This window comes from Phaenicophaeus curvirostris, chromosome 6, assembly GCF_032191515.1.
Source record: "Phaenicophaeus curvirostris isolate KB17595 chromosome 6, BPBGC_Pcur_1.0, whole genome shotgun sequence".
NCBI classification, from domain to species: Eukaryota; Metazoa; Chordata; class Aves; order Cuculiformes; family Cuculidae; genus Phaenicophaeus; species Phaenicophaeus curvirostris.
Genome location: NC_091397.1, coordinates 24,974,348 through 25,001,353, shown reverse-complemented (window position 1 = coordinate 25,001,353; position 27,006 = coordinate 24,974,348). Strand labels below are relative to the sequence as shown.

At 40.0% G+C, this 27,006-nt stretch overlaps 2 protein-coding genes across 3 annotated transcripts in view; one reads left to right on the top strand and one right to left on the bottom strand.

The window, feature by feature from the left end:
- Window positions 1-122: 122 nt before the first annotated feature.
- CYP51A1 (cytochrome P450 family 51 subfamily A member 1) lies at window positions 123-13,055 on the top strand. Its single transcript, XM_069859617.1, has 10 exons — window positions 123-242; window positions 1,843-1,941; window positions 2,903-3,079; window positions 6,815-6,941; window positions 8,493-8,667; window positions 8,846-8,965; window positions 9,410-9,605; window positions 10,163-10,258; window positions 11,189-11,357; window positions 11,987-13,055. Exons 1-10 carry the CDS (start codon window positions 129-131, stop codon window positions 12,163-12,165), a joined length of 1,452 nt encoding a protein of 483 aa, XP_069715718.1. The 5' UTR covers window positions 123-128; the 3' UTR covers window positions 12,166-13,055.
- A 361-nt stretch (window positions 13,056-13,416) lies between these two features.
- Window positions 13,417-27,006, bottom strand: part of AKAP9 (A-kinase anchoring protein 9) — a 110,787-nt gene continuing 97,197 nt past the window's right edge. For both annotated transcript variants that reach the window (XM_069859607.1, XM_069859608.1), the window contains 13 exons: window positions 26,811-26,955; window positions 25,844-26,063; window positions 24,634-24,784; window positions 23,310-23,978; window positions 21,395-21,600; window positions 20,377-20,485; window positions 19,063-19,248; window positions 18,273-18,473; window positions 17,644-17,876; window positions 16,810-16,895; window positions 15,993-16,068; window positions 14,683-14,822; window positions 13,417-13,994 (listed from right to left, as the gene is read on the bottom strand). In XM_069859607.1, the coding sequence (XP_069715708.1) occupies window positions 13,951-13,994; window positions 14,683-14,822; window positions 15,993-16,068; window positions 16,810-16,895; window positions 17,644-17,876; window positions 18,273-18,473; window positions 19,063-19,248; window positions 20,377-20,485; window positions 21,395-21,600; window positions 23,310-23,978; window positions 24,634-24,784; window positions 25,844-26,063; window positions 26,811-26,955 (2,466 nt within the window). In that variant the 3' untranslated portion in view covers window positions 13,417-13,950. The remainder of the gene's footprint in view (window positions 13,995-14,682; window positions 14,823-15,992; window positions 16,069-16,809; window positions 16,896-17,643; window positions 17,877-18,272; window positions 18,474-19,062; window positions 19,249-20,376; window positions 20,486-21,394; window positions 21,601-23,309; window positions 23,979-24,633; window positions 24,785-25,843; window positions 26,064-26,810; window positions 26,956-27,006) is intronic.

The following is a 27,006-nucleotide window of genomic DNA, read 5'->3' as shown; positions in this document are numbered from 1 at the left end:
CCTCAGCCCAAGCAGCGCGGCCGCCCATTGGCCCGCAGAGATGGGCAGAGATGGGCAGAGATGGGCAGAGGTGGGCGGGGACGGGCGGGGAGGGGGTGGGGGCGGTGCTGAGCGCGGCGCTCAGAGCGATGGAGGCGGCCGGCAGCTCCCTGACCCTGGCGCTCGCCGCGTCCGCCTTCGCCCTCAGCCTCGGCTTCTTCTTCCAGCGGGGCTACCGGCACCGCCGCGGGGCCGGGCAGCAGGTAAGCTCTCCGAGGCGAGCAGCGAGCGGCTTCATCAGATCGTTAAGGGTTTGGGTTGGGAGGGACCTTAAAGCTCATCCAGTTCCAGACCCCCTGCCGTGGGCGGGGACACCTCCCATCAGACTAGGCTGCCCAAGGCCCCATCCAGCCTGGCCTTGAACACCTCCAGGATGGGGCAGCCACAGCTTCCCTGGGCAACCTGTGCCAGTGCCTCACCGTGCTCATCGTGAAAAAGTTCCTCCTTATGTCTAGTCTAAATCCACCCCTCTCCAGTTCATACCCATTGCTCCTAGTTCTGTCACTCCAAGCTTTTGTGAACAGTCCCTCCCCAGCTTTCCTGTAGCCCCTTCAGGCACTGGAAGGTTGCTGTAAGGTCTCCTTGGAGCCTTCTCTTCTCCAGGCTGAATTTCTTAATTATGTCCATTTTCTTGTAACCTCTGCTGCTTTTGGATGTGGCTCATTGATTAGTAAAAAGTGATAACTGATTATTAAAAATATCATTAATGATTTATTAATAATAAATAATAAAACCCCCAATACTGATTTGTTAAACAAGAAGCTGTTGTCCAAAGTTGGGCCTTTCACAAAAGAGTTGGGACAAAACACATATGTGATCATAGAATGGTTGGGGTTGGAAGGGGCCTTAAAGATCACCCGGTTCCAACCCTGCTACGGGCAGGCACACCTCTCACTAGATCAGGTTGCTGAAAGCCCCATCCAACCTGGCCTTGAACACCAGGAATGGGGCAGCGACAGCTTCCATGGACAACCTGTGCCAGTGCCTCACCATGCTCATCATGAAGAATTTCTTCCTAATATCTAATCTAAATCTTCCCCTTCCCAATTTATAGCTGTTCTTCCTGGTCCTGTCTCTCCATGCCCTTGTAAGAAGTCTCTCCCCACCTTCCCTGCAGCCCTTCTTCAGGTACTGGAAGGTCACTATTAGGTCTTGTTGGAGCCTTCTCTTCTCCAGGCTGAACAACCCCAGTTCTCAGCCTGTCCTCATATAGGGGTGCTCCAGCCCACTGATCATCTTTGTAACCCTCCTCTGGACCTATTCAAAGATTTCCGTATCCTTCTTATATTGGAGATTCCAGAACTGGACACAGTACTCCGGGTGGATTCTCAAGAGTGGAGCAGAGGCTGTGCCTGGCACTACTTCATCAGCGCAGCCCGTGGACCCATGAAACTCAGTGCTGAGATGGGTGCCTTTGGGGGGCTGTTCAACAGATTGTCAACACTGTTTTATTTCTGACTGCATTCTTCCCAGCTACATTGTCTTTTTACTTTGCTTTTAGAGGTGGGTTAGCAAGCATCTTAATCGAGTTCATTTTATTTAAACACTGCTGCTTTTAAATGTGGCTCACTGATTAGTAAAAACAAGTTATTATTGAAAATATTAATAATGTTTTATTAACAGTACGTAATATTAATAAATGATTTATTTAAAAGATATCTGTTGTCCAAAGTTGGCCTTTTCACAAAGCAGTTGGAGCAAAACACATAAAAAGTCTCTTCTATGTTTAGTTTTTATGTAAGTGGACATGATTTATTATTTGCTTAAGAAAATACAATATTTGCTTTTCTCTTTCTTCCTCAGAAATGCCCACCTTATATTTCATCAAGCATCCCTTTCCTTGGACATGCAATTGCATTTGGAAAAAGCCCCATTGAATTTCTGGAAGATGCTTATGATAAGGTATGTTTTCCCACACAACAGTCTGAACATAACTCTAAAATATTGTGGTGTATCTGTCAAGTTCTCTATTTGGAACCTGTTAAAATCAGTTCATTCTGGGATGTTTACTGCCTTGAGTCAAGAACAGGCTCTGATCTCTTCAGATCTTTTTACGTACATCGTTGTTAGAGTAATAGTGTTTTCTGAGATGCCACTTGTGTTTCAGATTTAAAAATATGTCTGTATATTTGGATAATGCTCACAGCTGGATCACAAGTCAGTTGAAAAGCTATTTTCGTGGCATTATTTCTTGCTTTAATTGGAAACTTCTAATCTAACCCTACTTATTTGTGACCAGGCCGGAATGTAGCTGACCACCTCTGTAGGCAATTTGATGAATTTTATGGCCTTCTCCAGAGTTTAAAGGGCTGGTGTATAAAACCTCAGCAGGTTTTATACTACAACAATCCAAAAGAAATGGACTAAGGCAGTGGAGCCTTAGTTCCAATGAAATAAGATTTAATGATAGGTTTCGCATTGTCTTCACATTGTCTAAAATATAAGTTTAAATCTCAGCTTGGTTAGCTTAGAGAAAGCCAAATTTAGTATGTGAAGATCTGCTGAAGGTGACTTTTAAACTTTAAAATCTTATTTGCTTTTAATTACTTCTGCATAACTCCAGAATTTTTTGAGGCAGGATTTTTAGAATACTGGAGGCTGTGTGTGCTGTAATCTCCATGCTAGTTTTTGTAGTATAATTGATCTTTCATTTAAGTTTTTAAAACTAAATGGTTTTAAAATGTGCAAGATCATGTATGCTCATTATAATGCTAGATATCATTAGTATATTGAGAACAGAATTTACATTTGCTTTAAATATTTAGATCTTTATTCAATCTCTAGACACTTCTTAGGAAAGTGATTTGTGAAAGATTGTATGTAAAGAGATGTGAATTTCATGTTTTGTTTTTTTCTCTCTTAGTATGGACCTGTGTTCAGTTTCACTATGGTTGGCAAGACGTTCACATACTTACTGGGTAGTGATGCTGCTGCTCTCCTGTTCAATAGTAGAAATGAAGATCTGAATGCAGAAGATGTATACTCTCGGTTAACTACACCAGTTTTTGGCAAGGGAGTTGCATATGATGTCCCTAATGCAGTATGTATTTTAAATATGAGTAGAAAAGTAGCATAATTTAAATTCTGAGTAGGTAGCCATGAGCTCTTGGGTGATGATGGTTCTGTGTTCATACACAATTCTGGCATATTGCAGGTAAATTGTCTCGGTTGGATAATCAAGACTGAACATGTTTAGGTTGCTTTACTCACTGCCTGGCCATTCATGAGTCTGGATGCTATTTTTTGTTCTTGAAACCGTCTAATTCTGCCATAGAGGAAAAGTTAATAAGTTTCTTTTTTCCTTCCCTTATAGCATGCCACTGACTATAGTTTACTTTTCCCCTGCAAGCAATGTTAGGTCTTCCTTCTGAGAGAGCTTTAAGAGAGATAATTTTTCGTTTATGCCACAGCAAATCTAGATACGGGAGTATTAATTTGACAATTTGCACCACAAGGTTTGTCTCGCTTGGACAAATATCAGTCTATATTTGTTGACAAAAATTGGTCTATATTTGTTTACAGAATACAATCTGCATGGGTCTGGAAGCACAGTGGCTGTCTCTCGTAGCATTGTTCCTGAGCTAAGCCTGGGTTACTTTCTTGTTTGTACATGTTGTCTGGCATGACAGACATTTAAACTGCACAGCCCAATTTTTCTGTAGACAGGCTTGCTCTTCAGGGTCTCTGTATTCAGTGTATGTTGACATCCACAGCCCGCTGAGCAACAGGGTAGTCTGGTGGCAGAAGCAGGTTTGTGATATACTAAATTTTTAGATTTTCAGCTTTGGCCTAGTTTTGTTTGTATATTAGCCAGCCGTTTGAGTGATAGTAGTTATCGTGGCCACCAAGACTTTTCCTCCTCAGCATACCTTTTCATTCTCCCCTACTGAAGGTACTTGAAGTGATTATTGCTCTCTTAATTATGTGGCTTGGGTGCAGTAATTGCTAGTCTTTTTTCCTGCACACCACCATTTTGCAGTGACCCACAAAGTATTTATGTTGATCTTACACCATTCTTTTGGAAATCTCATGTAACTGACTGCCAAAGACTTTTCAGTTCTTAAATAAGTAAAAGAGAACTTACTTGTCTCCTGTTTTGTCAGGAAGTGTTAAATTATGGATAGATAGTGTCACAAAGTTTGGGGGGAAGGGTGTTTGGATGGTGGTTTTTTTTGCACTTGATAGATTTGTGTAGCTCCTCCCATCCCTTTGGATAACAAGTAGGAGATAGTTTCTTTTGTCCTAGGAGACCTCTTCCAGAAGTGGGGTCGTTCTGACAGACTTGGTACTACAAGTTCTGATTGTTGGATGTCAAGTTCAAAAAATAGGGGATGGAATCAGGAATCCCTTCTGTAGCTGCTAGAGTGGAGAGGGACAGGACATGGTTCTCTGCAATACATCTTTCGTGTTCCTCTTTGCTATACACTAGTTTCAGAGAAGTGTTTGTGAATCAAACTTGGACTGCTGCATTGGCCAGATTTTCACTGTGTTGTGCTTGTTCTTTGCATTGTCATAGAATCATAGAATCGCCAAGTTGGAAAAGACCCACAGGATCATCGAGTCCAACCATTCCTGTCAAACACTAAACCATGTCCCTCAGCACCTCGTCCACCTGTCCCTTAAACACCTCCAGGGAAGGTGACTCAAGCACCTCCCTGGGCTGCCTGTTCCAGTGCACAATGACCCTTTCTGTGAAAAATTTTTTCCTAATGTTCAGCCTAAATCTCCCCTGGTTTATGACTGTCATGGGATGTCTGCTTGAAGCTGAGAGGTGCCGGTTTGTCTCTTAAATCTATGAAAGTTCATCTACAGCTGTCTTGACTTCTGCTTTCATGCTCTACAGTTCACACATGGGTTTGAAGGTGTGTCTTCATTCAAGAGCTAGTTTTTCAATGGCATCCAGTCTCATTCTTCAGGAGTTTTATAGAACTTTCTGTAAGCTCCTTGGAAATGAGCATTTTTAACAACAATGTTCAGCCATATAGGGATGATGAAGGCCTACTGCATTGCTTCACCATATACTTCTTGAAGTCACATCTTTTTCTAGAGTTACCCTATTTTTTTGCTATAGTTTGAGTTCTGCTTTAGTCAAGAAATTAATCTTTTTGTATTCCTCAGCCTTGAGTGTCTGTGGATGTCTAGTTCATTCATACCTTTGATACTAGAAGGAGTTCTTTTTATCTCTGCAGATTCAGGTTCCTCAGAAAATCACTGGGGCTACTTTTTGCCATAGCTAGGAGATACAGGGGGTTTGTTACTGGCATGCGGTGATTATCTCTAGCTGTGTGTTTCCCTGTATGAAGCTAGGCATGTAGCATGGCTGGTTGTGGCCAGAATGCATCTGCTAGAGGTGGGCTGTTTTTTTTTTTTGCATAGTGTTATCATCACATTTTATTTCAGATACCTACTAGGAAGGCATTCAGAGAGCTGTTCAAACTTTCATTGGTGTTCTACCATTAATGGCTCATCCAGAATTTTCTTTTGAGCTTCCCTTCTCTCTGCCCAAGCTGCTAAGTCTAACTCAGTCTGTCAGTGACTTTCAGTTATGTGTTTAGAAGACCCACTGCTTGCAGTTGACTACTTGTTAGGATGTAACTGATGGCTCTTTAAAAGGAAGGAGTTACTTGTTTACCAGTAATTTTGGTAATTGTTTGTTGATATGCTAGTCTATATATCAACTTGTATTCACTCTGTATCCTCCCTCCAGAGGTTTTGCAGATGGTTTTATGTTGAGAGGAACTGAAATGGCAGGGGATGTGCTCCCTCCTGTGTATCATTCCTGTCTCCCTCAAGCTGGAGATGGAGAAGGGCCTAGCATGTTGCAAGGGAAAATGTGCTTGTCTCTTTGCGCTGTGGCATGCGTACCCTCCAGCAGGCTGCTGGAGACCCCACTGCACTCTGAAAACAGAAGTTCCTAGGAAGTAACATCTCTTCTTATGCCTTCTGTTTTGTAAATAACTTTGTCAGACATGCAGAGGCCTTGGTGGGAAGACAGTTTTTGGTGTACTGCTCGTGGCATATTGTAGATCTATAGGGCAGATGCCCGAATTCATAATTAGGGCTTGAAAATTCATTGAATACATTTCTGAGTACATATCCTGTCAATCCATTAATTAGCTGTCATCCAGTAATGGGCTTTTTACCAGTGCCTTTGTTAGCTGTGGGTCTATACAAAGGTAAAGGAAGAGGTGAGAGCACAAAGCTCACTCTTTTCCTAGGAAGCAGTTTGCTTCCTTCTACTATGTCTGACTTCCTGGGCAGTGAGATCAGGGGGCCTTGTAAAAGCAAGGTGCATCTCTAGACCAGGGGTAGGGTATTACTGCGTGAGAGAAGACAGACGCTCGCAGCAAAGAAAGCGAGGAGGCCACTTAACAGGGAACGCAGACTGAATCCAGACTTTGCAAGGACCGGTCTGATTGTGTTTGTGCTTATGTATTTAAAGTACATTTTGTCTTTCAATCTTGAATTATTTTTGTATCTTCAGGGATAAAGTATAACAAAGACATTAAAATTATTTTCTGTTTTGGTACTGTAAAAAGAGAGAATTGTAGCTCCCTTGAGCTGGTATTTTACTTGGAAGTTATTCAGCTTTTGCTTGAAAACAAAATATGTGAAAAATGGAATATTATCTATTATTTAAATTGGAGTATCTGTTGTACCCTGTAGTCCTAATCATAATTTCTTTGTAATTCTGTATGTTTCTATAGTACAAATGATAAGTTGTTAATTATGATGATCCTTGTACTGATTGCTTTTTCTATCTTTGTTCCTTCAGTTATTTTTGGAACAGAAGAAGATGCTCAAAACTGGGCTAAACATTGCCCAGTTTAAACAGCATGTATCTGTGATTGAAGAAGAAACAAAGGAATACTTCAAAGCATGGGGAGAGAGTGGAGAAAAAAGTAAGCAAGATCAGATGTGTTTTTTCTCAGATTTTCTAGGAAGGAATTAAGGCCATGCAGTATGAGTTTCTAAATGATTTACCGCACTATTAAAGAAATGAAAAATGATATAGGTAAGACTGCATAGAATCATAGAATCACCAGGTTGGCAAAGACCCACCGGATCATTGAGTCCAACCTATCAGTCACAAAACCATGCCCCTCAGCATCTCGTCCACCCGTCCTTTAAACACCTCCAGGGAAGGTGACTCAACCACCTCCCTGGACAGCCTCTGCCAGTGCCCTTTCCGTGAAAAATTTTTTCCTAATGTCCAGCCTAAACCTCCCCTGCTGGAGCTTGAGGCCATTCCCTCTCGTCCTGTCCCCTGTCACTTGGGAGAAGAGGCCAGCACCCTCCTAGGTTGTAGAGAGCAATGAGGTCTCCCCTCAGCCTTCTCTTCTCCAGGCTAAACAACCCCAGCTCTCTCAGCCGCTCCTCATAAGGCCTGTTCTCCAGCCCCTTCACCAGCTTGGTTGCTCTTGGACTCGCTCCAGAGCCTCAATATCCTTCTTGTGGTGAGGGGCCCAGAACTGAACACAGTATTCAAGGAGCATGGACCATCAGAAGAAATGTGCAAAATACAGATTTATTTAATCAAATTTAGGGCTGTTGGAGAGTAAAACTGCTCAGAAAATTACAACAGGAGGAAAAGGACTGTCTTAGTTAGTTTTGCTTTCTCAGTCAGCTAGTAGAGAGCGTACCCATTGCCTGGCTGAATCGTGCTTGATTTGCGTGGTATGAGTCAGCTCAGTGTAGCCACCTCTTAGCCCCTAGGAAAAGATACTGCAGAGCCTGTCAGAGATCTCAGCTTGGGGATCTTCTACACTGAAGAACTGCATCCTTGAAGCTGATAAGATTAGTTTAGGGATCTAAGTAGAATTCTGTTATTTCCCACTTGTCTTTCCCTACTAGCCTGCTAGACATAGCCTATCACTATTGCTGCAAACCCACAGTGGCGTAACAGGGTCAGAAATATAATTTATTTAACCACATATATCTATACTATGCATATTCTATGAATATTATATATTTAGGTCATATAATGCTTATTTCAATACAATCTAATTATTTATGAGTATATAATATAGGTAAAGACTGACATATTATCATATTAAATATATAAATATTTTTATTTAAAAATAATTCAGTTGGCAGCAAAAACAACTGTTTTCCCATGGATCTGGATTTCAAGGTTAATTTTCTGTATCACTCCTCTCAGATTTATTAAGGATTGTGTTTGTGCTGCATAGCTTAATTGAGAAGGATTACTACTAGAAAAATTCTAGAAAAAGATACCTTAGAAAAAAGTTGTTGAAATCGATGATCTAACTAAAAAATTGTTTGAAGAGAGATCTGGAAGACACACGGAAATTTAGAATTAGATGCTTCATTGTCCTAGTAGAACAATTTAAAACTCTGTTTAAAATTATTAATCTTAATTTTCTCTTCCACAACAAAAATAATCTGTAAAACGCAACATCTTCAGTAACATTTTTCACATCTTTCCTCAGACCTGTTTGAAGCCCTTTCAGAACTTATCATTTTGACAGCAAGCCACTGCTTACACGGGAAGGAAATAAGAAGCTTACTGAATGAGAAGGTGGCGCAGCTGTATGCCGATTTGGATGGAGGTTTTACTCATGCTGCCTGGCTTCTGCCAGGCTGGCTACCTCTGCCAAGCTTCAGGTACCAAAAGTAACAGTTGAAGCAACTTAAGCATTATTTCTAAATATCTTTTTTTGTTTGTGTTCTCCCTCACCCCCGTTTCTTTTTTATAACTATTTTAGATGTCCCAATAAATCTTCATAAGCATTTCACGTGTTACTTTGTATAAAGTTGATAATACAAATGTTTTGAATCGCAGACGTCGAGATCGAGCGCACAAAGAAATAAAGAATATTTTCTACAAAGTTATCCGGAGACGTCGGAAGTCTGAGGAAAAGGAGGATGACATGCTTCAAACTCTACTTGATGCTTCATACAAGTAAGCCAAGGGTTTGACGACTACCCATGTACAGATGTTTCACTTTAGCTTTGAGCTCTTCAGTTAAAACTATCGACAAAAAATAAGAAATAGTCCGTCGTGTTCAGAATTGTTGTTGTTGCCAGCAACTGGTCCTAGCTGTGTTCTTAAAAACAGCTTAAAAACTTCACTTGTAAATTGTTAGTCTGATTTTTGAGATTTTCATCAGTGGTCACAAGGTTTCCTTTCTCTTCACTGGTGGCTCAGTAACGATATTTTTCAAGGCTCCTCAACAGTCTCTCCCTCTTGTTCTTCCTTCTCTCTCCCCACAATCTTTTGCTACTCCAGTTAGGAAAGGCAACAGTGGGGAAGAAGGAGGAAGTACCACCTGAGAAAAAAATGTAAATGCTACTGTAACTGGAAACCTGATGAAATGAAGCTCTAACGTGACACCTTTCCCCCTAGGGATGGCCGTCCGCTGACAGATGACGAAATTGCTGGGATGCTTATTGGGTTGCTCCTGGCAGGGCAGCACACGTCCTCCACCACCAGCGCCTGGCTTGGCTTTTTCATAGCCAGGGACAAATCGATACAGGATCAATGCTACGCTGAACAAAAAGCAGTTTGTGGGGATGACTTGCCACCATTAACTTATGACCAGGTTTTTATGTTACATTATTCTTGCAGGGTATTTTTGTACATCTGGATGCTTATTTAAAGAAACAAATGTGAAATATAGTCACATGCTTTGTGTTAGAATCATAATCTGGCAGAGCCACTCTGTGATAACACTGTTTGCCAACATATCTCCTCCTCTCCCAAGTAAATTTTCAGCTTGCTACTGTATTTGAAAATCAGTGTTGATTAAGGAAATTGCAGTTCCTACAGTGTCTATTTAATAAATGATAATGCTGTACTGGAGGAAGATTTTCATGTTCCCACTGAAGAGATAGTGTGACCTTCCTTCTTTAATTAGGCATCAGAAAATAGTGGTGAGACAGATGAGTAAGAATCAAGTTGTACTGGTCAGAGATTTTCCTTCTTAATTGAACCAAATGGAAAAAAAAAAAAGAAATTATCAGGATTGCTCACAAAATATGTGTGAATGAGCTCCTTAGTCTGATATTTTTTTTTTAATGTTTTTAAATGGTATGCTCTTCCATTTGTGTTGAATAAACCTGGCTATGTTTTGATGTATCGTTTTATCTGTATTTTCAGCTCAAGGATCTCAGTTTGCTGGATCGCTGTCTGAAAGAAACTTTACGGCTTAGACCTCCTATAATGACCATGATGAGAATGGCCAAAACTCCCCAAGTGAGTACACTTGTTGGAGCGACCCGACGTCACTGCAGTGCAGCAGGGCTGGAAATGTCAGGTGTGGGAGTCCCAGTTGGCAGAAGGAAAAACATCAGTGAGCGGTGTTTGCTGGCAGGGATGAAAGCTGATGGTGGCTTGGCTTATACTGGGGGAGCGTAGCTGGTGTTGATTGAGGAAAGCAATTAACTATCTTGAATCTGGTCATTGTTACCTTGATCTGGAATTGTGTCCAGTTTTGGACCCCTCCAGCCCCCAGCGATCAGGATGATGATGAGGTGAAGAAAGCAGAGGGCCACCATGATGGCATGGGGATGCAGCACTTGTTCTGTGAGGAGAGGTTGAGGGAACAGGGTTTGTTCAGCCTGGGGAAGGGAAGGCTCCAAGGGGATGTCGTAAACAGGCACATGCAGTCTTATTCAGCAAAACTGCCCCTTTCTTTCAGCTGTCATCAGTGTCACTTGAACTTAATTTGGTGCCACTGTTTAAAGATACCTTTTGCTTGCCAGGTATTTTTAATAGCTAGCATGGAAAAATTGGGCTTGCACTTAATACAATACAAGCTAAACAAATCTGAAAGTTTGCTGTTTGTGCAAATCAGATAGAAAGTCAAATAAGTAAAATTTAATTTTTTAAATGAATGTCCCTCCCATGACAAATGCTTACAATAAATTTCAAGTTCATTCCTTTTTTTACTAAACTTTGTAGAACTGCCATCCTTGTTAAAGCAGCTGAAAGGTTCCTGCAGCTACTAAAACATTGTGCCCTGTTCAGTGTACCCCAGCAAAATATTAGGCTGCATTCATTTTAAACAAGCTTAGCCAAAATCTCTTGAAATTCAAACTCCACAACAAAGCGCTTCAGGTGACACTTCACAAATTTTCTCTGTTTTCCTTTTGATGTTTGGGGATCTTGTCTCTTCTCTCGTAGACAGTTGCTGGATATGATATTCCCCCTGGCCATCAGGTCTGTGTATCTCCTACCGTTAACCACAGACTCCGGGACTCCTGGAAAGATGCTCTAGACTTCAAGCCTGACCGGTATCTCCAAGATAACCCAGCAGCTGGAGAGAAATTTGCATACGTTCCATTTGGCGCTGGTAAGAAAACTGAGCAGAGTGATTGTGTACTGAAGGGGCCTGTACTGCTCAGCTCGCTCGTACAGTATCTCCCCACGTTGTGGCGTCTGAGGATTATTTTTTTCTTTCTATTGATGCCTGAAAATTTTCTTACTGTGGAAGTGCTCTTAAAAGAATGAAATAACTATTTTTTGCATTAGTAATAGTACGTATGACTCAGGAGTAGCAATCAAACCAAATCTTTAGGTTAGCACGTGTGACACTTGACTAAAGTGTTTCCAAGGCAGGGTAAAACCTGGTAATACAAAGTCAGTTAAAGCAGCGCAAAAATCTGCAGAGTCACAACTGCTCAAATGGTTTGCAAATATCCCCACCATAAGGTTGCAGTTGATCTCTTTTCTCTGTTGCAAACGCTGCGTTGGTGATACATAAATTAACTCAGAACACCAGTCTCACCTCTGTTACACAATCTCATGCAAATTACTCTGGTTTATGCAGGTACAGCTTACAAAAACAAGACTTTCATGAAGTTACATTATGATGTATGTACAACATTGGTGTTTAGAAAGGAAAGAAGCAATTACTGTCCACATACCATGTTGTCAGCGGTGATGTAATAACCTCATTACTTTTTATGGCTTTCCTTCTAGGCCGTCATCGGTGCATTGGAGAAAACTTTGCTTATGTTCAGATTAAGACTATTTGGTCTACTTTGCTACGTTTGTATGAATTTGATCTCGTCAATGGCTACTTTCCGACTATAAATTATACAACAATGATACACACCCCTAATAACCCCATTATCCGATATAAGAGAAGGTCACTGTAAATTTTGGAGCTAAACTCTTATTTCAGTTGTGTAAACTAACAGACTTTTGAATAAAATTGGACAAAGTGAATGGCAAATGGAAACCGTTGCATCTACTGTTAGGAAAGCAACACTAACCTACCAACAACTGCCCAGTCTGTGTTGGTTGCCCACACTATTTAATCCTGCCCTGTATAATTTTTTGTTTTACAGATTTCTTATTGCATTTTTTAAAGAAAATATGTCTTTTCTATTCATGTATCACTTTCAAGGTGCATGCCAGCTCTTTAAGGTGAAGAAATAAGTAATTTCTATTAACAGAACTCTTTGCTTTTGAAAAATGGTCGAGAACTACTTTTCCCTGGATAATAACGGGTTAGTCTGGGTACTGTACCTCTGTATCCAATTATAGCACATCCATCAGGAGGCAACAGGCACCAAGGGGGAATGTATGTGGTGGTGCCCTACTTTTGTGGTTCTGTTAAAAGCAAACTAGGTATCATCTTGACTGAATTCTTGGAAGTGGCCCCAGGCTTGCATAACAAACTGTTACTGTGCAGCTGAGTGGTCGGCAGGCTACACAGTGTCCACAGAGAAGTCTTTTTCTGAAAACAGAGTGACTTAAATGTCTTAACTTGAAGCAGCTGTAAAATGCTGAAGTTCAGAAAGCAACAATTCTAAAAATTTCTGGGCTCAATAATCTCTGAAAGCTTGATGTAAGTGTGAAATTAACAATATGGTGCTACAAGCAACATTAATGTTGTAAATAACATGTTCGTACATGAAATGGTCACAAATTATGTGAAATAGCTGAATGTTGTTCCCCTTCGTACTGACTCATGCAGGGTTGTTAAATGGTGTTTGGTTCAAGAGTGGTGATGATAAATGGTAGTGAGTTCCGGCTCACCGGAACTTTGCTTTGAATTAAATTTCTAAAAAAACCTCTTGTGTAAGTTCTCTATGTTCAACCTTTCCAATTCTGAAAAGCTTTTATTAGTAAATTTAAAATGGGTCATGCAAAGAGCTTCCCTCTCTTCATCAGGGCTCACTGGAGCACGGGCTTTGCCCTGTCTCTCCCGTTCTAAACTCAGGTGTAACTGTTACAAATGCAGTCTCTTCCCTTCCAGCCCCCTCAGCTGTCACCAAGCTCATTCCTGTCCTCTCTTCTCGTAAGCAGCAGCATTCTGTAATCTGTAAAAAGTAAAGCTGCTGCTGCCACCACTAAGAGTAGGAGGAGCACAGTGTGAATAAAGGAGTGGTTCTTGAGCACCGTTAAAAGCATGAGGTCATCTTTATTTCAGTACTTTGACAAAATACCCATAAAATTCAAAACTTCTACCGTTACAAAAATAGGTCTCTACAGTGATATTCTGTCTGCACTGCCGGTAGCAAATATTATGAGTCATGTAACTTCAGTAGCCTTGCCAGAAAAAGTGCAAGTAAACTTTGCTGAACGTAGCTCAATTTCATTAATACACAAGTTTCATCTTCACACCCTTTTGATAAATACACACTTCATAAGTTAATCATTTAAATTAGCATTCCACAAATATACACGTATTTTAATAGTAGGGAAGGGTTTTTTTTTGTTTTGTTTTGGTTTGGTTTTTTTCACCATGATCACAAAGTGCCTATATACATAAATCCCATTCCGTGTGGGTGTGCCAGGATGGAACTGTATACAATCGTCTAGCTGTTCAGATTGGTCCCACAATATACACGTGATACAACAGCACAGAAAGAGCACAGATTTACGGAAGGCAATCCGATAGCATCACTGCCAGTGATGGAGATGGTGAAGAGGTATTATCTTCTCATACCCAGGTGCAACTGAGTGTACGAAGTCGACCCTGGGAGAGGGAGAAAGACTTTCATTAAGATTACTTGGATAGGTAGATGAGGATTCACCAACACCATGTTATTTAGATGAATTAACGTGAAAGACTTTACATGGGAAATGTTTTAAGAAACAAGCTTCTTCAGATGAGGGATTTTATGCTGACGTCGGACTTCAATACAATATCAGCAAAAATCATCCCCCCTTCAAATTATAAATTATGTCCCCTTGATCTGACAATTTTATTGATGTATTCCTTTTACAGCATAAAAATTATCATCATCATTGGGAGAAAAAGGCTGTAACTTCTATAATCAAAGTGGTAGGAGAAGAAATTCCCCTTGTATTCCTACTCCTCAATCTTTTGGATATGTTTTTCTCCACCTAGCTTTACAGTCTTAATAAGATGCTGACTGAATCCTTGCTTCACATTTAACTGGAGATTAGGGAACACTGAAGTGTTACCAATAAATTAGAGGTCCATAATTAAAGCACACTTGTGTTTCCTTTCAAAGAATTTAACAATTTTCTCTTTAAAGAGCTTTTTGCTACAGCTCGGAGTAGCCCCTTGTTTAAGGCTGAGAATGCCTAAACCCAGAGATGTTTGTTACATATCACAGAGAGACCAGCACATGCTTTCTAACTTGGAACAGTGCCCTGTGCTATCCAGGAGTTACTGGGGCGCCTGCCTGAGCCCTCACCTGACTGCACGCTGCCAAGTCGCCGCTGCAGTGCCTCCAGCCGGTTGATGTAATCTGTTAAAGCTCTTTCAGGATCATAGTTCTGCAGCTGCGAGCAGCTGAAAGAGGCCGGGTTTAAGTCCGCATGCATACTGGGGAACCTGGGGGCAGAACAACACTCGTGTTTTCACAAAGCGACAGTTCAAATAAAACACAAGTATCAGCAGACACAGCAAAACACTGACTGTGTACCCCTCAATGTACCCTTGTGGTAGCCAGCATGTCAGAACCCATGTAATCTCCCTGCCCTTCACTGCCCAAGCCATCGTACAGTCTTCCCAGAGAACTTACTGCCTCCCACTTCACTCAGTTGCCTTTTCTTTCTACTGCACTTGATTTGTTGCTGCATTTCTATGGGATACATACTAACCCGTAAATTCCTGCTGAGACTGCAGCAGAAGCTGTCATAGATTGATGTTTGCTTTGCTATTAAGAAGCTTGTGTCAACAAGGACGCTGCCACCTTTACATCGTTCTGTCTTTTCATTACTGTCTATAAGTAATAGTCAAAAGTGGATGAAATTGATTAAGTATCTTTTCCAGATAAACTCTTACGGTTGCCACAGACTAAGATTACAAACGTTGAAGTTTATATACAAATGAAGATCCAAAATAGCAAGAATAAAGTATAATATTCAGTATAAAGCTCAGAGCCCACAACTACCTATGAAGTGATCAAAGGCTGATGGCACTCCTAAAAACCTACCTTTGGTGAAAAATACCTGGTTTCACTGGCATCTGATTTACTGATACTTCTGGTAACACAGTTCAGTACAGGCCATCAAAAGGATTTAATCAAGACCATGCAGTGGAGCTACCAAGCAGCTTCCATGCATGTTCCAGCCATGAGGCCACCGACCCTCCCTGCAGCCACAGCAAGAGACCCTGGCTCTGCTTTTCCCTCCCCTCAGCTGAGGGCCCCAGAGGCAGTTCTCTGTGCCACGCTGCTGCCAACAGCAAGGTTTGCTTGGCCATAAAGCCTAGACTCTAACAGAGGCAGGTGAACATCACACCATCCAGCCATCTGCTGGAACAGGACATAAATTGGACAGCAGAAGTCTGCAAGCTTTGGCCTCGCTCAGGCAATGAGTCAATACACACTGAAGGCCTGAGATGTAATTGTGTATCCTTCCAAAAAAGGAAAAAAATCTTCCAGCATCAAAGATTAGAAACCTTAGCAGTCATTTAGTTACACGCTGTTCTGACAGAGAATAATAATCTAAAATAAAACGTGGAAAGTTTACAAGAGATCTAGGAGACTCCATGTCTGACCTGGATCTATAGGAATGCCTTTGTTCTCCATAAAGATCCATGCCACCAGAGAATGAATCAGGCCGTAATTCATTACCTAGAAACAGATAAAGCAATGTCTTGAAAACTAGAAGTAATATCTTTCACACTTTACTGGGAATCTCAAATGTGAGTATTCTGTTTGCACATTACAAAACCAGTGTTTAACAAACACTGACCACTTCCAGAGTGCTTCAGAAAAAAACAGAGGTGCAATCCTGGTCTTGCAGGTGTTAATGAGAAAACTTTCACAGACAGCGCAGGACAGAGTTTTAGCACAGACCTAGATAGCCATGAATTAACAAAAAAGCTTCTGATTCTCTTTAGGTTTCTACCAAAAAGCAAAGAGAAAACCAAATTTCCCAAACTTTAAGCTATAACAAAAGAATGACGGGCTTTTGTCCTGACGAAAAGACCAGGGAGGGCTGGTCAATAGCCTCTGTTGCCACTGTGGGGTCCTGCAGTTGCTACAGTTCCTCAGTTTGTGCCTGTCCTCAGCATCCCCCTTCAGAGCTGGGGAAGCAGAAACCTAATGGCGCAGCTAAAACTTTGACAAACACACTCTGTAGGAAAGGCTGCTGTATTTTTTTCAATCCCACTCACAATAGAGCAAACCAAGACTGAAGCCAAAGCCACTGATCAGTGTCTGTGCTAAGCAAAGAAACTCCCAGAAATCAGAGAAACAAGTTAATTCAAGCAATTACAGCAAAAGGAAGGGGGAACAGCGCCCCGTTCATTCCACAAGAGAAATATGCAAAAGTATACATATTTTTTCAGTCGTTACTGGATGATGATTTACCTGTGTTCTGGCTAAAGGTATCCCTATTGATACTCAGAATACCAGAACCTGTAACCCTTTGCCATCGACGAACCAGGAACTTCATTCTGCATTTCAAATAAAAAAAAAAAAAGAAAGACTTCAGGATAAATGAAATAGTCTGCTAAAAATAATCTGCTTCTTGTATTCTAGAAGGCATAAGAAGGCATTGTAACAACACAGCGCTATGAGTAAAAGCCTCACTTACAAGTATATGAATAGTTCCTTGAATTTATGCTACACACGAGGCTCAGATCAATACCAAGCAGAAGTGCTTGGGAGTTCAAACTTCTGTAAGAAGTTCTACTAGCAACATGACAGTGCTATGCAGTAATAACCTTCACTTGTTCTTCCTCATCTATTCCTATTCATTCTCAGTCTGAAACCCAGTGTCTTGTGAATTCAAAGGACAACCCAGATGGACAGAAATAGTTCATAAATCTGTATTATACGTAAGAATTTAACCTTTAAAGGAAATTAAGTTACAGAAAATACCTTTGTAAATATGTGCATACCATAGAACTGCTAATAACTTCCTTTTCTATTACTACTTTATCCAATAAACTCCACTTTTGATTGATTATTAAATGCAGAGCCATTCTAGACTACAGTAAGACTTTATTCCTATTACAGATTTTTACCTACTCTCTTCTCAGCTTGTCACCCTACACATTATCTACTATATTAGTGACTACCAAAACTATGTATTTAAACAGGTTGGAGCATGAGAACTTCTAGATTCCACCAGAGAACCAGAAAAGTATATATTAAACTGCACAGTCATAACTGTTTGAAATCTAACTCCCTCCAGTTTACCTTGAAATTGCAATGGACACTCTGACCGCAGAGCGAAACCTTGTAAAACCCTTTGAATGATGTGTGATAATTTCAACGCCTGTGTAGGAAGGCTGTCCACCCATGCGTGCGATGAGGGCAAGTGTGGCTTCTTCACACTCCTGGAATCCGCCTAGTAACAGCAGCAAATATTTTTTCTGATATATGAGAGCTTTCCGAAAGCTCTCTGCTCGTAGGTACTTGCCATAAATTCTCTACAACAAGACAAAAAAAGTAAGGCTTCATAAGCTCCAAGAATTACTACACTTCTAAGACTTTTGACATCATTACTCCTACAGCATTTCTGTGATTAATAATTTCTTGCTGTTGTGGAGAGGACTGTGCTACTGCTCACACTTGTTGCATATAGCTTCCTAACATGAGTATCACCTCAGCAGCAAGGAAAAGATCACAAGCAAAACGATAACTTGTGTGCTAGCGCATCATTCTTTCGGAGAAAAACTGAGTCAGGTATCTGAGGGTGAAAATTTTAAAACTGCATTAATATCTGTTTATGTAGAATAAGCAGAGTGAAAATAATAAAAAACAGGCCCAAATCAAAATGAAAAAAGCAGCTGTAGTCAGTGTGCAGGGCAACAAAACTTTCCTACCCTTAAAACAGCATTTTCAGAATCTGATCCCAGTTCTCGGAGGAAGGCTTCGCTCCTGAGCTCTGCTCTCAGCTTGGAGAGTTCTGCATCAGCTTGCTTCAAAGATTTCTGCAGTGACAGCTTCTCTCTGTTCCAAATTTCCTTTTCAGAGGCAACAAGAGTATCGATATTAACTCCAACATCCGATGAACGTCTAGAAGACTAAAGACAAAAGAAACTGAATTTGGACCACCGAGTCTGGAAAAGCTTGAATTGTCACTCTAGTTATTGGTTTGGTAGAGAGCTCATAAAATTACTGAGAGAAAAACTAGCCCTTGACTGGATTTGAGGCTACCATTTCGTCCTAACACCTCAGTGAGAGTTTAGTAGCCTCATCAATGCCCTAGATAAATATAACTTCTCCAAAAGAATAAATCACCCTCATTGGATAATACATGATCTTGAAGCTACCTGGATCTGTGACTCATCCTGGCGATGAGATACAAATCAAGAAGAGAAGAACATGGAATTTAAAAGACAAGAGCAGTTAATAACAGAAAAGTGGGTAAAATCACAAAGTTTACAGTCAACAGAGTGAGTCAAGGCATCTTGACCACAGGACAAGAATAACTTGCACTCATTTACCCTGCAGGAGGGAAGCCCAGAAAGACAGACAGCTTGATCCCTCCAACTTAGGTAATGAGGACAAAGAGAGTTAGGGTTATTTGACAGCATGATGCTTTTATGATATATATATGTGTATATATATATATTTATACACATCATTCTGTCAGTGCCACTGAAGACATACATAGTCTCCAGAAGGTTGTTTGTGCTGGTATCTTCTCAGTTCTTCCTCCAGTTTCATAACAGCATTCCTCAAATTATTCTTTTCTTCACTCAGTCTGCTGACAAAGCCCGTCAGCTCAGCATTTTGTCTCAGCAGCCTCTCAGTCAGTGAGCTAGATGGTGTCCCTGCTGGTACCACTAGCTTCAGCTGGAAGGAAGAAAGGAAACCAAACAAGCTTGTATTAGAGTTGCCAAGTTGAAAATAATTGGCTTACAACAAAAAACTTCTGTAGATAATGACAACAATTCTGTAATAACTTACATAAAGAAAACATAAAAGTACATGTAAATTATAGATTAATACTCATCTGCTCTGCCTATCCTATATATAACAGCAGATTTTTTTCACACAAGCTCAACTGCACCAGCTATAATGATTTACAAACGTTTTGTACTATGCTTGGATTTATCTAACTTAGAGGGGAAAAAAAAAGGCTCTAAAGCTTTCTTCAAGTTATGTTGAAAACCCTTGCTTAAAATGCAGATAAGGACCTAGCTGAGCTCAGTTAAAATCCAGCATTGCTCAAGTTTTTGTAATAAATCATTTTACTGTATTGCTCTGATATTAGTGCAAGCTCATTTTACTTTGTAATTGCTCATCTTACTGTGAGGGTGGTGAGATCCTGGAAGAGGTTCTCAAGAGAAGTTGTGGATGTCCCATCCCAGGAGGTGTTCAAAGCCAGTTTGGTTGAGGCTTTGATCAACCTGATCCAGTGGGAGGTGCCCCTGCCATGGGCAGGGATGATCAGGGATGATTGGAACTGGATGATCTTTAAGGTCCCTTCTGACTCAAACTCTTCTATGATCCTATTCCCTTTTTTTACCCAGGTGCACTCCACTCACTCTTTGACTGCCTTTGCTTTGGTAAATACAGGGTAGTTGAAGTAAATGTGTTGTATCAACACAACATAGCAAATGTTAAAAGCTGATTTTAATATTGGGAAGTAGTGAGCAAAGTTCCCTCAGTCACAGAAACACTGCCAAAAGGAAAACATCTTTTCTTAAAGAAAAAGCCACGAGATTAAAATATTTATAATTAAACTGGAAAAGTTCTAATTTGAAAGTAGAAAATTCACTTTTAAGGTAAATAAATTTGAAAAAATAAAATGAAAGTTTTTTACGCTTTACCAGCTCCAAACCATCACAATCAACTGGCACAGATTTTCCTCTATAAAGTCCAGACCTGGATAAGTACAGACTTAACACCTCCTTGCTGGTTTACACTTGCATCTCATTATGCAAAATCTCCCAAAAAATTACAATACTGCACTCTCACCTCTTCCAGGTAGGATAATCCAGGTAGTTTTTGCAGCTCTGAAATAACTTCTTCAATAGCATTTTGTATTGTGATGAAATCTTGATCATCTGCTGTTTCAAACTGTAATCTGAAACAAGAGTGACAATTTCAGCGGCAGGTATATTCTGGCACTGTGAGCCAGACTGACAGGACTTTCCATCGATCATACGCACTGGGTCTTTAGCAAATCATTTTGGCATAGTTACTGAAGACACGGCAATATTTTCAAGATTGCTCAGTGACTCTAAATTAAATTGGCTTGATTTCAGAAAGAACGTGCATAGAAAAGTTTCCACTGATTTTGAGAAAAGGATGTTCTACATGAAGCACATCTGAAAATGTGGTTCGGCTTCCCACAAATTTGTTGAATCTGTATGAGCAAAATCTTAGGGTATTTTCAGGGTGTAATGCATTCTGCTTTGCCCAAGTGTTTCAGAATAAATGTTTAATATTAGATTACCATCACAGCAAAATAAAAAAAGATTCAAACCTCCCACGGACCTGGTACCATGCTATTTTTATTTCTTAAGGAGACAGCAACCCAAGAAAATGCAAATCAAGATCAGTTTCACTTGCCCATAAAATATTAATATTTTTCTGAGGGGAGCAAAGGGCATGATCCATAGCAATAATCCCTACATTTATCCCCTTAAATAGTGTATTATTTCATTACTAAATTGTTTTAAAATTGTGTACTTACACCATTCCCAAATAAATCTTTACAGATATCACTCAAATACCACTTTTCAGAGAAAAATGACAGTTTTGCTGTAACTTTAGAAAGGACCATATTAACAGCTAAGATTTAGAGTAGCACCTGGTACTCTGTGACCTTGTCCTACATCAGCATATCTCAAGTAACGGTTTACTACTATAGAACTAGAACAACCTCAAAATCAGTTAGGCCTGCAGTCTGTGAATTATGACTAACCCCCAACATACTACATTGCTGGTTGCTATTAAAAAACCCAAGTAGCTGAATGAAGACCGGTCTAACCTGCTAGCAGCTTTCCGAGCCAACTGCTGCAGTTTTGAAGATGCACTTTGCAGCTTTTGTCTGACATTTTCCAGAATTTCAGTGGCAGCAGACAGATCACCTCCTCCTGTCAATGTGGGGTAGGTTGATTCATTCGTCTCGACTCCTTCCATTTTTTGCTGGAGAACCCAATTTCTTGTTCTCTCATTGGGTGTATCCCAGGTAGTCTGTATATAAACACATTCTTATATATGTGTATATATATATATAGTAGGGGCTTTAAAACAGAAACATTTGATTCTGAAACACACTCAGAAACTGAAGAATGTAAACAACTCTGACACAGAAAGGAGTACAGCGTGACTACGCTACTGTTGTAGTCTTCCACTAAATAATTATTTGTGAATGCTATAGTGTGATGCCTTGACTAAGACCAAGGAATCGTACAGCTACAGCGTGAATCTGTTCAACAAGCTCAGCTGATAGGAACCCACCCAAGTCTTTCAGTTTCTTCTCCCAGCAGCTCCTTCACCACTTGTACATGGAATCTGGACAACTGCACTCAAGTGTTTCGGTGACCAACTCATAATCAGAGGAAAAGGATTGGAAAAGCACACCACAGCCACGGAAGTCAGTTCCCAGTCACAAGCAACCATACCACTGATGCTGCCACAAGGGCAGCAATCCACTGAACACATGTTCCTCACCCTTTCTAACCCAACACAGGCCACAGAAGAACTGCTAGCCCTCCCAAGAAAACCCAACTTTACAGCTGTGCCTTTAGATATTTGGCCATGGTGTGGTACCAATGAAAAAAAGAAGGGTGGTGCAAATGTCAAGGGAATAATTCATTTTTTGAAACTCCACGCAGATCCTGGACAGCAGATCATAGTGTCTGCTTCTGAGGAGGGGAAAAAGCTCCCACAGCCACTGCCAACCTGATCCAAGGGAAGGCTCTTCATTGCCCACAGCGGTGGTGGTTACCTCTGAGCAGAAAAGCAAGGTGCACAAACTGAGCAAGGCCCATGGGCTGATACTATCACAGTTATCAATACACTCAACATCTTGTTGCAGGTAGTTTCCAGTGCTTCAGAAGATTAAAACCAGTAGCCAAATTAGGTGAAGAGAAAAATTTCCTTCCTGACTCCACAGACAGACAGCTGCCCAAAAGTATGGAATGGTGGCAGGATGAGCAAAAACACAGTCAGCAAAGAGGCAATTCTCCTGTCAATCCTCTCTGGGGCAACCCACAAGTCATCCACTCAGCAGCACTTACCTTTTACAAACAAGTTTCTAAAGTGAGTTTCAAAACTAATTTAGAAATAGTTTTAAAACTTTCCAAACCTTTTATGAGAGAGAAAAATTTAAAAGCAAATGCAGTTCCAGCTTTCATTAATCTAAAAATTAGAATAAATTATGAAATTAAATTTTTACTTTGATTTCTTCTTTCTATTTTGTTTGCTAACAAATACCAATTCATGCATATGCTTGTTTGATTACTTACACAGTTACTGAAGTTGTTGGGAGATCTCTTTTAAACATTTCAAAGACCACTTGTGGTTTACGAACTAAAGATTAAGAGTACTAACCTGGAGCACTGCTGCATAGCAAAAGCTCATTCCTGCAACTGGGTGCAGGGAACATTCTCCTACACTGAGACAGAAAGAGTGTGTATATGTTCAGATGCATTTCTCCTGCTCACGCTCCTCCTTACACATCTCTACAGCTTCATTCTCAAGAGGATTTGTGTGAATAGTTTTAGGCAGTAAAATTGGAACGCTTTCCTCTTCCTACTCTCTGGTCCCCACATTTTGCAATCTGGAGGGTATTTACACACTGAGTAAAGGCACAGTGACACACAATGCTAATCGAACAAAAGAATTAAAAGCTAAATTCCATGGTTCGGTATTACACATTGCTCTCAGTCCTACCGTACCTCATTTGGCTTGTGGCTTGGTGTCCTTTCAGCTTCCTTTCTTCCTCCATTCTCCTGCTCTTTCTTCTGTAGTTCTTGGATTATTTCCTGCAACTTCTTTGTTTCATTGCCTAATTTATGAACTTCTTGCTTCTTTTCTCCAAGCTGCCACTGAAGGTCTTCTACTTTGGATTCGAGATCATGGAGTTTCTTCTGTGCTATTATGTTAGCATCTTGTTCTGCTTGTAATGCTTTCCTCTGGATCTGCCTTTCTTTTTCCATTTGCTGTCTCACTTGCACAGATTCCAGTTTATACTTCTCCATCTCTCTTACTAACTCCACTATACGGTCATGTTTTTCATCCATTTGTTTCTGTAGCTCTTTAAGTAATTCCTCAGATGGATTAGGTGTTCCAGCTCGCTCCTTATCTTCAGCACTTTGAAGCTGAGCACACAGCTCTTTTTCCCTTTCTAGGGCACTGCTTATTTCAAGAGCTCGAACCTTCTCTGATTCAAGAAGCACCTGCAACTCAGAATTACGGCCTCGTTCACGTGACAGCTGGGCAGCACTGAGTGCTTCCTGGGATTCAATTTTCTGTTGCAGATCAGTTGACAGCTGTTTCTCTTGCTCCAGAAGTTTAGTTAACTGCAAGTTCTTTTGTTTTTGATCTTCAAGGGAAAATTTTAAATCCTTCCATAAGAAAACAGAAGAATTGAGTAAGTGTTTTGTGTATACCTTCCGTTATCTTCTGCAACTGCAAATACGCCACTTTTACACATGTTGCTTTTAACAAATTTTACTATTCACAATGAATGTGACAATACTCCAAGTGCTGCAGTCACTTCTGATATTCAAATATATTACAGGTGTCTTTATTCTAAAATCAGATTATCTCATAAAAGAAGCATATTTGTAACATATGCTTTTTAATGAGATACAACAGCTGTAGTTCTGAAGTTGAAGATAACTAGCTGCTTTTACCTTCTAAAACTCTGAAAGTGATTTTGCAAGTTAAGACTTCAAGATGTAAAGAAATCTACACTGTTGAAGTAATTGTTTTTTGTCTTAATACTTGTACTAGGATATCTGCTCTCTCCCTCACTATATCAAACACGGCAGATGTAACAGGGAAGCTACTAGTGCATTAACTCCCTAGTCTGGTTTTCATAAAGTAGAACTGCCAACTTTTAAAATGGAGAAAAATAATAGAACTCATTAAATAATATTCTTAAATACTTTCTTTTATGAGTTAGGTTGTGGTGGGAGCTAGATGTAGTCATGTTAGCAATGTCCCATCCCCTTGAGTATCTGAGGGCTATTATACAAAGTAGGATTAATGGAATACCTCAAGCTCTTCTCTTCCTCTTTCCTCGCTGCGTTCCATTTTAGCTTTTTCCTTTTCCAAAGCCCACTGTAGCTCTCTTGACTTTTTCTGTTCACTGGCCATTGTATCCTTAAGAATATCTAGCTCCGCTGCTTTTTCTTTAACTTCAGTCCTAAAATAGAAATGGGCAAACTTTAGATTAGACAATGGCTCTAATTCTGCCACAGTTACATCAGTAACTGGATATTTACTCTGAAAACAGTGCTTGTGCAGTAGAGTAACACTGAAAAGCCTATTTAGAAAAGCAAGTCAACTCAAAAATAAAAAAAGAGTTGCATAGCTCAAAAATGACAGAAAGCGTGCCCAATCTGCTAACTTTGTAGCTGCAATTTTTCTTAATCGTTTCAGATGCAGCTAGTGTTCAACTTAATCCAGCCACTGGTCAAAATGTGAAAGAACGGAAGGGAAATGTATTTTGCTGGTCCATGTCTCAAAAGAAAAAAAATCTTCTTGGGCTGGGAGGGGATTAAAAAAAACCACAACAATCCATGCCCTGAATTTTTCGGGTTTTTTGTCGTTTTTTTGGTTTTTTTGCAAATCAATTTTCCACCAATTCAGAAAACAATCTTGCTCTTTATGATCTTTGAAAGCTGTAAGGTAATCTAGAAAGTAATATCAACTAATTCTTAATGTCTTGATTTGTTATGTCCGAGGTGAAACTGTACATAGTCATAGTCACATCCATCAGGTAAAGGCATAAGTAAAAAGGCTTTCTTGAAAGCCAGATATTTGTCCTGGTCCCTCTGCTGTTGACCATGACAAAGAAACACTTAGAAGTTATAGAATTTCATATGGAAATACCTGCAAAGTCATTGCTTAACTCTGCAATTTCTTCTCCATGTTCAGTTTTAGAAACAGAAAAGTCTTTAATAAATATGGTATGCTTATAAGCTTGTATACAGTAGTCTAATGTCAAAATTTAACAAGAAACCTGATATTAACGAATCATTAGGAATCAGTAATTCAAACTATGAATCAGGTCTTAATCTGTGGAATTACATTTTTTTGTCAAATGGAACGGAAGTCTTTTTGTTGTTTGTTTTACAGAAAAACTGAGATGTATTTACATTCCAAGAGATCCAATTCCTTAATAAAATCAGTATTACAATTTGAAATGTAGGAAAGATCATCTTCACTGTCAACACAGAAAGACTGGCAGTGAAAGCTGCACCTGATGGTTTCTAGGTCCCTGAAGTGCTTGTGCTGTGCTTTGAGGGTTGTTTCAAGCTCTAGTTTGGCTTGTGCAAGTTCATTCTTCAGCTCTGCACTCATCATTCTTTCTGAATTCAGCTGTTCCTGAAGCTCTGCTGCTCTGTCTTTCATACTCCGGAGCTCCACTTGCATCTCCAGTATCTGTGACTGCTTCTGCTGCATATTATACTCCAGCATTTCTAATAAGAGTACAGTTAATATAGAAATTAGATAGTAAACAAACAACAATGCCTATTTGCAAAAAGATTCCCCAAGCACAGAGAACGACTACGAGGCTATCGCTATGACTTTAAAATAATATATTCTTTCAGTAGTGGAGTGAAAACAAAACCATGTTTTTTATACTGGTTTACCTTTGATACTTTCCAAGAAATCACTTCAACTCTTAAAGTGCTTTAAAAGCCTATGTGCACAACCACATTGATATGCATCATTTGGATTATGACTAACATAACTTAAGTTAGTGTGTATACTTGTGATCAGATTTTTGTGACAAAACACTGACAGTGAGCATTTACTTAATTTTCACATTTACCTGTTCTCTGAACTTTTTGTTGTTCATTCTAATTGCTTCTTAGTTTGCTCATTATGACTGACCACCCAACTTAGACAATTTCAAAGCTAAAGTTGAACCTAAACACCAAAGCACAGACATGGAAAATTGCCCTAAAGTACAAGCCTGATTTTTACAGAAATTGAAATAACTTTGTATCACTTTCAATTTGATTGAAGTTGTAAGAGAACAGATGAAATCTTAATTTCTGCAAAATTAGTCCAACAAGATTGAAAAAGATGAAAAGTAGACATGCTTAGGATATGCATATCAAAATCAGAGAGCAATGAAAGTCAGTATTTTTCAGCCTACAACATTATGAGCACAGCCATGGAAGCATGTGGAAACAGACATATATTACCACAGAAGTCACCTTGGCTTTTTGAGTCCATCTCTTGTTCTCTCTTTGGATTATTTTTCTTACTGTTCATCTGAGCATGTAATACTTGAATCTCCATCAGTAAACTTCTTCTGTCTGCATTCTGAAGAGAGTCCATTGCTGCTCTCTGGTTAGTAGCCTATTAGCATCAGAAACATTCAAAAGTAAAACTCCAGATTCTATCAGAATA